Here is a 12,236-nt window from a genome sequence, read left to right as displayed (position 1 = left end):
TTAATTTTATTACCGCATGTCTATAATTTTCGCCAGGTCGAACTCGTTTCGCAAAATATTTAGCATACCGGTATGTCTAGAACTTCCGCCGGGCCAAATTCGTTACGTCACGAGTGACGCTTTACCTGTCCTCATTTTCAAAATGGAGGAAGCTGCTTTCAGTAGTTTGCAATCGCACAAAGGGAAAAAGATAAAGAGCTATTCAGTAGGATTTAAGGTCCAAGCTATTGAAGACCGGTACGGTATGCTAAAGAGAACAGTAAGCAGCTATGTTTTATTAATATACCGTAGCTGCGTGTGTCAAATACGGTATGAGTCATTAAATGACTCCCGCCTCCTGGTGGTAGAGGGCGCCAGTGATCCTTCTTGCGACTTCCGGTACTGCAGAAGAAGTGACAACACGCAGCAAGAGATTTTTTTTTTCAACATGGAAGATTACATACCGGTATCTAAAATAAAACAGTTTTCTAAACTGGACTTTCAATGGAAGCAGGAGGTAATAATTAAAGGAATATCTCCATCGAGACAGAGAGACTTTTAAAACCGAAGAAAGATAAGGAAGACTTCTATAAACAAGTTATCGATGCTTTTGGTCAGAAGGAGCTGCGAATGGACTCCATTTATAAGTACAGGTAAGACCATAATAACGTTTTTTTTATTAAATGTGCTTTTCATGATGGTATGCTTACATCACACTCAAAGCGCACGCCTAAATTTACCGCATTCCTTTTGGTAAACGCCGGAGTGAGAAGAGGTTTTAAAATAATTAGCGCATGCACGGCCATCCCGCAGGCTTCCGGTAAACGCCGGAGTGACAGGAGGTTTTAAATTAATTAGCGCCCCTGCGGCTATTCAAGGAAATACGGTATATATATGTATGGGCAGCACGGTGGAACAGGGGTTAGTGCATGTGCCTCACAATACCAAGGTCCTGGGTTCAATCCCGGGCTCGGGATCTTTCTGTGTGGAGTTTGCATGTTCTCCCCGTGACTGCGTGGGTTCTCTCCGGGTACTCAAGGGACAAGCGGTAGAAAATGGACGGAAGTATATATGTATTGCAGTAACAGGCACATTCATAATAAAGTATACCGTATTTTCCGGACCATAGGGCGCACCGGATTATAAGGCGAATTGCCGATGAGCGGGTCTATTTTCAATCTTTTTTCATATATAAGGCGCACCGGATTATAAGGCGCATTAAAGGAGTCATATTATTATGATTATTTTCTAAACGTAAAAGACTTCCTTGTGGTCTACATAACATGTAATGCTGCTTCTTTGCTCAAAATGTTGCATAGATGATGTTTTACTCGTCATCTTCAACTCACTTTCTGACAGTCTCCTTTGTGGGCGGGTCTTATTTACGTGCCTCCACTTGGACAGCGTCTTCTCCTTGTTGTAGCGGTGTAGCGTGCAAGGACGGGCGTGGAAGAAGTGTCCAAAGATGGCGCTAACTGTTTTAATGACATTCCCACTTTACTTTGATCAATAACGGAGCAGCGTCTCCTCATCCGTGGCTCACTAGTGCAACAACAACGCCCGGAATGTGTCCCGCGACACAACAGCAACTCAGACTTTCTGCACAGTCACTTGCTACAGAGCTCCAAACTTCACGTCACCTTCCACTTAGCCCACGTACAGAACGCAGAGAGCTTCGTGGAATGGCTTTCCATGGCCGTGCGGCTGCATCTAAGCCATACATCACCAAGTCAAATGTAAAGGACATCACCACTGGACTCTAGAGCAGTGGAGACGCCTTCTCTGGACTGATGAGTCACACTTTTCCATCTGATGGGCCAGTCTGGGTTTGGAGGTTGCCGGGAGAACGCTACATTTCGGGCCGCATTGCGCTGAGTGTGAAATTTGGTGGAGGAGGAATTATGATGTGGGGTTGTTTTTCCAGGAGATGGGCTTTTGGACCCTTAGTTCCAGTGAAATTAACTTTGAAGGCTCCAGGATACCAAAAAAAACATGTTTGGACAATTCCATGCTCCCAACCTGGTGGGAACAGTTTGGAGCGGGGCCCCTTCCTCTTCCAACATGACTGATAAAGCAAGGTCCATAAAGACATGGCTGACAGAGTCTGGTGTGGATGAACTTGACTGGCCTGCGCAGAGTCCTGACCTGAACTCCAATAGAACACCTTTGGGATGAATTAGAACGGAGACTGAGAGACTTCAGTGTGTGACCTCACCAATGCACTTTTGGAAGAATGGTGGACAATTGCTATAAAGACACTCTGCAACCTTGTGGACAGCCTTCCCAGAAGAGTTGAAGCTGTATTAGCTGCAAAAGGTCATATTGACCCCTATGGGTTAGGAGTGGGATGGCACTTCAAGGTCATAAGTGATAGTTTACTGCAGCCTCCTGGTCAGTGTGCAGTTCTGGAGGCAGGAGAAACCTCCAGAGAATGTCTGACAGCCGCTTAATTAGTTTGCTTAACGACTATTAAGACGTGTAGAGAGGAAGGCTGCCAGACATCAGGAGAGTGATTAACACCTTCCGCTATCCAGACAAGCCTCTTCTCCGTGGCCTCATTACGCTGCGGAACATGGAGAGGAATGGTATTCAAAAGTGAGCGGGATCAGCCAGTGTTGGAATGACAGGACTGAAGAAAATATCCTGTTCACCAGGGGTGGCCTTTACGTGCTTCACCAGCTTTTGCCTTGAAAATCAGCTTTTACCTTGAAAATCAGCTTTTACCTTGAAAATCAGCCAAAACCTTGAAAATCAGCTTTTACCTTGAAAATCAGCTTTTGCCTTGAAAATCAGCTTTTACCTTGAAAATCAGCTTTTACCTTGAAAATCAGCTTTTACCTTGAAAATCAGCTTTTACCTTGAAAATCAGCCAATACCTTGAAAATCAGCTTTTACCTTGAAAATCAGCTTTACCTTGAAAATCAGCTTTTACCTTGAAAATCAGCCAATACCTTGAAAATCAGCTTTTACATTGAAAATCAGCCAATACCTTGAAAATTAGCTTTTACCTTGAAAATCAGCCAATACCTTGAAAATTAGCTTTTACCTTGAAAATCCGCTTTTACCTTGAAAATCAGCTTTTACCTTGAAAATCAGCTTTTACCTTGAAAATCAGCCAATACCTTGAAAATTAGCTTTTACCTTGAAAATCAGCCAATACCTTGAAAATTAGCTTTTACCTTGAAAATCCGCTTTTACCTTGAAAATCAGCTTTTACCTTGAAAATCAGCTTTTACCTTGAAAATCAGCAAATACCTTGAAAATCAGCTTTTACATTGAAAATCAGCCAATACCTTGAAAATTAGCTTTTACCTTGAAAATCAGCCAATACCTTGAAAATTAGCTTTTACCTTGAAAATCCGCTTTTGCCTTGAAAAACAGTTTTTGCCTTGAAAATCAGCCAATACCTTGAAAATTAGCTTTAACATTGAAAATTAGCTTTTGCCTTGAAAATCAGCTTTTACCTTGAAAATGATCTTTTACCTTGAAAATGATCTTTTACCTTGAAAATTAGCTTTAATATTGAAAATTAGCTTTTACCTTGAAAATCAGCTTTTACCTTGAAAATCAGCTTTTACCTTGAAAAGGGAAGGCCAGAAACCCTTTTTATTTCAACTCTCGCGCTGTACCTGCCGTCAAAACTCTAAAGACCGACTGCACATTTGCTGCCTTCACAATAAAACGTACGGCTCCATCCTGCCTGCGCCAACAAAATAAGAGTCCAACCCATCACTTTCATGTGGGATTGGACAGAAAGGCGGACAAAATAAGACGTAGAAGATGTCACTTACACATCAAACTCATTGTCCCGCAGAATCTCCTTCAGTTTGTTCATGAAGAGTTGCTCACTTTCAGTTGAAGAGATGAACTCTCGATCTGGACAACACAAGAAAATCTCATTTATCGTGACTGTTTCAACGCAGCTCATATAATAATACAATAGAAATGCATGGTTGTAGATAACTACACCCCAATCAAATGAGTAATGCATGAATAATGTGCAGAACCAGTGAAGTTGTCACGTTGTGTAAATGGTCAATAAAAAGTTTATTATTATTTTGTGCAGATATTAGCTCATTTGGAATTTGATGCCTGCAACATGTTTCAAAAAAGCTTTGTACATTGTGACCTTTGTAGGGTTTCTCCCGGCTTGGATACAATAAGCAACAACACAAAGGTAAATAAGGACATTTGATTGCTGACCTTGTGACTCTGGGGTTTCTATCTGTGAGTCCTTGTTCTTTTCTCTCCTCCGCTGCTTCTCATCCTCCCAAATAGCTTGTAGACCGGGGTTCCTTCCAATCTGATCTGGACAGAAGACATTGTCAGTACCACGACACGAGCATGCATGAGGGAATGTCAGCATGCAGAAAACACTTTTCTCACGCCGAGATGGTTGACATGTCTGGCTTCCTCCCACAAAATATCGGGAAATACAGGAATTGTTTGGAAAATGGTAAACAACTTGAATGGTCTGAGTGAGTTGAAATGGTTGGTGTTGGAATTTTTCAAATCGGTGGAGAAATGTGGAAGTAGTAACACGTTGTTTTGAGAAAGGGTAGTACGGAATTTCGGGAAAACCGGGAATTTTTCCAGTTCAAAAAACAACTTTGTTTTTTGTCCTGATTAAGAGGAATGTTTGGACGGTGAAATGGTTGAAATGCGTTGAAAATTGTGGAAGGAGTAGTCGACAGAAAAAAGGGTGGAAATAGGGTTCTGGAAAACCAGGAATTCTGGAAAATCTTGGAATTTGTTTTGAACTTGGAAAAAGGGTAGTTTGAATTTCCAGGATGAGTGGAATGTGTTGAAGGTGGAATGGTTTGAATCGGTTGAAAAATGTGGAAATTGTGGAAGTTTGAAAAATGGCCAACTCATTTTGAATAGGGAAAATGTCCCTGAAAACTGGGAATTCTTGGAAATCCAGGAATTTAAAAAAATTGTTGAAAGAGAGCACACAACCTTGAAAAAGCTGAATATTTTGGAGATGGAACGGTTGGAATCAGATGAAAAATGTGGGAGTTGTGGAACTTTGAAGAATGTCCCATTTTTAGCAATGGAAATTTCCTCAAAAATTGGGAAAATGGTAAAAAACTTAAATGGTCTGGATGAGTTGAAATGGTTGGTGTTGGAATTTTTCAAATTGGTGGAGAAATGTTGAAGTAGTAACATGTTGAATTGAGAAATGGTATTACGGAATTCCTGGAATTTCGGGAAAACCGGGAATTTTTCCAGTTCAAAAAACAACTTCGTTTTTTGTCCTGATTAAGAAGAATGTTTGGACGGTGAAATGGTTGAAATGCGTTGAAAATTGTGGAAGGAGTAGTCGCCAGAAAAAAGGGTGGAAATAGGGCTTTGGAAAACCAGGAATTCTGGAAACTCTTGGAATTTTTTTTAACTTGGAAAAAGGGTAGTTTGAATTTCCAGGATGGTGGAATGTGTTGAAGGTGGAATGGTTTGAATCGGCTGAAAAATGTGGAAATAGTGGAAGTTTGAAAAATGGCCAATTCATTTTGAATGGGAAAAATGTCCCTGAAAACTGGGAATTCTTGGAAATCCGGGAATATTTAAAAATTGTTAAAGGAGAGCACACAACCTTGAACAAGCTGAATATTTTGGAGATGGAACAGTTTGAATCAGATGAAAAATGTGGGAGTTGTGGAACTTTGAAGAATGTTCCATTCTTATCAATGGGAATTTCCTCAAAAATTGGGAAAATGGTAAAAAACTTAAATGGTCTGGATGAGTTGAAATGGTTGGTGTTGGAATTTTTGAAATCGGTGGAGAAATGTTGAAGTAGTAACATGTTGAATTGAGAAATAGTATTACGGAATTCCTGGAATTTCAGGAAAACCGGGAATTTTTCCAGTTCAAAGAACAACTTTGTGTTTGTCCTGATTAAGAGGAATGTTTGGACGGTGAAAAGGTTGAAATGCGTTGAAAATTGTGGAAGGAGTAGTCGACAGAAAAAAGGGTGGAAATAGGGCTCTGGAAAACCAGGAATTCTGGAAAATTTTGGAATTTGTTTTGAACTTGGAAAAAGGGTAGTTTGAATTTCCATGATGGTGGAATGTGTTGAAGGTGGAATGGTTTGAATCGGTTGAAAAATGTGGAAATAGTGGAAGTTTGAAAAATGGCCAATTCATTTTGAATGGGAAAAATGTCCCTGAAAACTGGGAATTCTTGGAAATCCGGGAATATTTAAAAATTGTTGAAGGAGAGCACACAACCTTGAACAAGCTGAATATTTTGGAGATGGAACGGTTTGAATCAGATGAAAAATGTGGGAGTTGTGGAACTTTGAAGAATGTTCCATTCATTTCAATGTGAATTTATCAAAAAATTGGGAATTTCGGTAAATGCGGGAATTTTTGGGAAAATGGAAAAAACTTGAATGGTCTGAATGAGTTGAAATGGTTGGTGTTGGAATTTTCAAATGGGTGGAGAAATAAAGTAGTAACATGTTGAATTGAGAAATAGTATTACGGAATTCCTGGAATTTCGAGAAAACCGGGAATTTTTCCAGTTCAAAAAACAACTTCCAGTTATTTTCTATTGCTACTTATGTGCCTCTCCAGACCTCCCTGTGGGCTTTGTAAGGTCATGTCACCACCAAACTAAACAAAATTGATGCTAATTCACCTTTTTGTTCTCTTTATTTGTTTACAAATCAGAATCAATAAGAGAAGTGAATCATTAAGCAGAGTCCAAAGTGGAATTGGAACAGGAAAGAGCTCATTAATTGCCATCCCTCACCCTGGCAAGGATGCCTGTGTCTGTTCCTAAATTGAATAAATATTCCTGGAAAATGTGTGTGGTGCTTGCATTTTAGGAAAGATGGACTTTTCAGTGATGAAGAGTCATTGAGACATTCTTACTCTCAATCTCCAGACGGTTGAGGACGTCCACGGCAACCGCATCCACCTCCAGCTCACAGGTGCTCTGCCTCTCCACCTCCTCCAGGACCAGGGAGCTGTGGACAAACACACCAGATATGAGTAGCAAATACGTCGATAGAACTCTCAAAAAACAACAGAGAAAAAGTCAAAGAGCAAGTGTTCTCAAGTTGAAGACTATTAGAAGTTTAAAGTATGAGAAAATGTAGTTTTCCATAACATTACATAAGAAATAAGGTCAAGTTTTTATAAGGTTACATTTCATATAGAACAGATCAATACCTTCTTCTTGATTGGACAAACTAAACATCTTGTTTACAAAAGCCAAACGCAGTGAAGTTGTCACGTTGTGTAAATGGTAAATAAGAAAGAGAAATACAACAAATCCTTTTGAACTTATATTCAATTGAATAGACTGCAAAGACAAGTATTTCATGTTCACACTGACAAACTTTGTTAGTTTTTGCAAATAATCATGAACTTAGAATTTAATGGCAGCAACACATTGCAAAAAAGGCATTTCTACCAGTGTGTTACATGGTTGTTGGCAATCAATTGTGCTTCGTCCTACTGCCATTTCTCATTTTTTGCATTTTAAAGCTCTAGTCTTAAGATCAAACAGTGCTAAATGTAAATTATTGCCATTTTTCAACTTGTCTTGCATCTTTTCAGGCAGGGTGTAAAAAGATAGAAAAAAACCCTGTAATAGACGATTGAAATGTCATGCACATGGGTTATAGTTCCAAAACATAGTGATGGAGATGACTCACCAAGGGATGGCGTTCTCCTCCCAGCGAACAAAGGTACTCCCAAGGGTGCTGTGGTTTAGTTTGGACGTAGAGGGACTGTTGGCCATGAAAGGACTGGTTGGAGTCTGCCTGTCTGGGGCTGCTGGCACCTCATCTAAAACGACACATTGCATGCAAGTCTGATAGCAGTCGAAAAAGAGGTTGTCAGCACTTTTTCTGACAAAAAGCTATGAATATTCTTCATCTATACAGTGGTGGTCAAAAGTGTACGTACACTTGTAAAGAACATCATGTCATGGCTGTCTTGACTTTACAATCATTTCTACAACTCTTATTTTTTTGTGATAGAGTGATTGGAGCACATACTTGTTGGTCACAAAAAACATTCATTAAGTTTGCTTCTTTTATGAATTTATTATGGCTCTACTGAAAATGTGAGCAAATGTGCTATACTTTTAGTGTGGGACAATACTGTCCACACCTGTCTCCATCTAAACACAGCAGTGTCCACACCTGTCTCCATCTAAACACAGCAGTGTCCACACCTGTCTCCATCTAAACACAGCAGTGTCCACACCTGTCTCCATCTAAACACAGCAGTGTCCACACCTGTCTCCATCTAAACACAGCAGTGTCCACACCTGTCTCCATCTAAACACAGCAGTGTCCACACCTGTCTCCATCTAAACACAGCAGTGTCCACACCTGTCTCCATCTAAACACAGCAGTGTTCACACCTGTCTCCATCTAAACACAGCAGTGTCCACACCTGTCTCCATCTAAACACAGCAGTGTTCACACCTGTCTCCATCTAAACACAGCAGTGTTCACACCTGTCTCCATCTAAACACAGCAGTGTCCACACCTGTCTCCATCTAAACACAGCATTGTCCACACCTGTCTCCATCTAAACACAGCAGTGTCCACACCTGTCTCCATTTAAACACAGCAGTGCGCTCTTAAACGCACGCTGGAAGCGAGGAAAAGTGACGTTAAAGCAAGCGCTTGGCCCCGTTTACTCCGAGGGGAAATCTCCGGAGCAAAGTCTGTGTAGTTAGTCGTAGTAGTTGTTGGTCACAAAAAACATTCATGAAGTTTGCTTCTTTTATGAATTTATTATGGGTCTACTGAAAATGTGACTAATCAAAAGTATACATACAGCAATGTTAATATTTGCTTACATGTCCCTTGGCAAGTTTCACTGCAATAAGGCGCTTTTGGTAGCCATCCACAAGCTTCTGCTTGAATTTTTGACCACAAAATTGCTGCAGTTTCTGACATGGACTTGTTTCTTCAGCATTGTCTACATCTTTAAGGCAGGACTTTGGGAAGGCCATTCTAAAACCTTCATTGTAGCCTGATTTAGCCATTCCTTTACCACTTTTGAGGTGTGTTTTGGGGTCATTGTCCTGTTGGAAATAGGGCTTTGCAAAAAATGGAATTCTGGAAAATCCTGGAATTTTTTTTTAGCTTGTAAAAATGATGGTTTGAATGTCCAGGATGAGTGGAATGTGTTGAAGGTGGAATGGTTGGAATGGGTTGAAAAATGTGGAAATTGTGCAACTTGGAAAAATGTCCCATTCATTTTGAATGGGGAAAAATGTCCCTGAAAACTGGGAATTCTTGGAAATCCGGGAATTTTTTTTAAATCGTTGAAGGAGAGCACACCATTTTGAAAATGTTGAATATTTTGCAGTTGGAACGGTTTGAATTGGATGAAAAATTGTGGAACTTTGAAAAATGTCCCATTGATTTCAATGGGACATTTCATGAAATTGTGTGAATTTTGGGAAAAGCTGAATTTTTTTTTTTTGGAAAATGTTAAAAGACTTGAATTTGGAGCTAATCCTCCTTTTTCATTGTCCCATTTAAAGCAGCAGTTCCATTGGCAGCAAAACAGGCCCAGAGCATAATACTACCACCACCATGCTTGACGGTATGTATGGTGTTCCTGGGATTAAAGGCCTCACCTTTTCTCCACCAAACATGTTGCTGGGTATTGTGGCCAAACAGCTCCATTTTTGTTTCATCTGACCACAGAACTTTCCTCCAGAAGGTCTTATCTTTGTCCATGTGATGTCAGATTTGCTCACATTTTCAGTAGACACATAATAAATTCATAAAAGAAGCAAACTTCATGAATGTTTTTTGTGACATTCTATCATGTATGTCAGCTGGCTTAAACAGACATTTTAGTAAGAAGAAGAAGAACATGGTGGACTGGGACTTGATGAGTTGGTTGACATAAACGGCACTAACCTAAGCGGGTTCCACTATCTCAGGGATGTCAAAGTGGTTTTCACTGAGGGCCACGTTCATAAAGTGCACATGTTGCGAAAGCATTCTCTCTCGTCGTCCTTTCACTTCATCCCAGATGCTGTCAGAGTCGGAGAGGAAGTAAACCCGCCTGCCTATTGTTGGACTATTCTGCTTCTCAAAGAGTCCAGGAACACTTCCCTGACTACTTCAAAGAGTTGGGGGGAATTAAAATCCTGCTTTTGTTAGTGGAAAGTCAAGTGTGAATTATTTTTTTTTAATGGGACTTCAAAGTGGAGGGAGAAATTTCCTGCCATCGCTTGGCAGGAACCACTTGGGACTAAGATCACATCAAACAGGTCTTTAATCAGACCATGTTCAACTACTCTCAGAGTGCGTGTGTATCAAACACAGCTTGTGCAGTAAAGTTACACACATAATATAATATGCAATTTGTCATATTCAATTGTGAGGTTCAAAATAGAAAGGAAAACCTGATAACTGTTAAACAGAGAACATCATGTGGACATGTTTAATGGAACTTATGTTGAATTCTAATACCTCTTTAGTTTATACTTGCATGAAACTTAGTTTGGCATTGCAGCTTCTGGGTCTACATACCCAAAATTCCGTTTATTTAATAAATAAGTATAGTCTATAGTACTGGACTGGACTCTCACACTATTATGTTAGATCCACTATGGACTGGACTCTCACACTATTATGTTAGATCCACTATGGACTGGACTCTCACACTATTATGTTAGATCCACTATGGACTGGACTCTCACACCATTATGTCAGATCCAAGACATGAAACTGCTACAGGTAAACACCAACAAAAGCGTCCCTTACCTTTGTTGTGGCTCCTGCGGAACTTGACCGCGGCCAGGCTGAGCAGGTTCATGCCGTACAGGTTGTAGTCCATGAAGAGCTGCAGCAGGTAAGGGATGTGGCCCTCGTGAGGCTGGTAGATCTTGTTCAGCACCGCCCCGCTCTGCAGCAGCTCACACACCCTGCAGGGAACAAACACTTTGTGACTTCTGCTTGACCACTCGACCACTAAATTGCTGCAATTCAGCTAAATGTGTTGCTTTTCTGACATGGACTTGTTTCTTCAGCATTGTCCACACCTTTAAGTCAGGACTTTTTTTTTAATTAAAAAGTTAAGACATCTTAGTGTACATGAAACATATGTTTATTATTGTCATTTAGTCCTTCAATAAAATAGACAACTTGTCTTTTAGTAGTAAGTAAACAAACAAAGACTCCTAATTAGTAACATATTGTGTCATTTATACACCTATTATTTTGTACACATTATGAGGGACAAACTGTAAAAAATGGATTATTCATGTACTTGTTCATTTACTGCTAATATCTGCTTATTTTCTCTTTTAACATGTTCTATCTACACTTCTGTTCAAATTAGGGATGTCCGATAATGGCTTTTTGCCGATATGCCGATATTGTCCAACTCTTTAATTACAGATACCGATATCAACCGATATATACAGTCGTGGAATTAACACATTATTATGCCTAATTTGGACAACCAGGTATGGTGAAGATAAGGTCCTTTTTAAAAAAAATGAATAAAATAAAATAAGATAAATAAATTAAAAACATTTTCTTGAATAAAAAAGAAAGTAAAACAATATAAAAACAGTTACATAGAAACTAGTAATGAATGAAAATGAGTAAAATGAAGTGTTAAAGGTTAGTACTATTAGTGGAGCAGCAGCACGCACAATCATGTGTGCTTACGGACTGTATCCCTTGCAGACTGTATTGATATATATTGATATATAATGTAGGAAGCAGAATATTGATAACAGAAAGAAACAACCCTTTTGTGTGAATGAGTGTAAATGGGGGAGGGAGGTTTTTTGGGTTGGTGCACTAATTGTAAGTGTATCTTGTGTTTTTTATGTGGATTTAATTTAAAAAAAACCAAAACAAAAAAAAACCGATACTGATAATAAAAAAACCGATACCGATAATTTCCGATATTACATTTTAACGCATTTATCGGCCGATCGGACATCTCTAGTTAAAACGTAATAATCACTTATTCTTCTCTTCTTTGATACTTGACATTAGTTTTGGATGATACCACACATTTCGGTATGGATCTGATACCAAGTAGTTACAGGATCACACATTGGTCATATTCAAAGTCCTCATGTGTCCAGGGACATATTTACTGACTTCATAAACATAATATACCTTTTTTTTTTAAAGATTTTGCGACGATAAAAAATATCCATGTAATCATAGTAGTATCGAGTAGATACGCTCCTGTACTTGGTATCATTACAGTGGATGTCAGGTGTAGATCTACCCATGGCGTTTGTTT

General features: G+C 39.5%; 1 protein-coding gene across 3 annotated transcripts in view; it reads right to left on the bottom strand.

The window, feature by feature from the left end:
- rev3l (REV3 like, DNA directed polymerase zeta catalytic subunit) overlaps positions 1-12,236 on the bottom strand; it is a 115,228-nt gene that overhangs the window by 69,387 nt on the left and 33,605 nt on the right. For all 3 annotated transcript variants that reach the window (XM_062043278.1, XM_062043279.1, XM_062043280.1), the window contains exons 4-8: positions 10,733-10,893; positions 7,643-7,775; positions 6,855-6,949; positions 4,183-4,287; positions 3,771-3,855 (exon numbers count right to left, since the gene is read on the bottom strand). In XM_062043278.1, coding sequence (XP_061899262.1) covers positions 3,771-3,855; positions 4,183-4,287; positions 6,855-6,949; positions 7,643-7,775; positions 10,733-10,893 — 579 coding nt within the window. The remainder of the gene's footprint in view (positions 1-3,770; positions 3,856-4,182; positions 4,288-6,854; positions 6,950-7,642; positions 7,776-10,732; positions 10,894-12,236) is intronic.

This window comes from Entelurus aequoreus, linkage group LG03 (assembly GCF_033978785.1).
Source record: "Entelurus aequoreus isolate RoL-2023_Sb linkage group LG03, RoL_Eaeq_v1.1, whole genome shotgun sequence".
Lineage (NCBI taxonomy): Eukaryota > Metazoa > Chordata > Actinopteri > Syngnathiformes > Syngnathidae > Entelurus > Entelurus aequoreus.
Note: the sequence above shows the minus strand (reverse complement) of the source record. Positions and strands in the feature narration are given on the sequence as shown.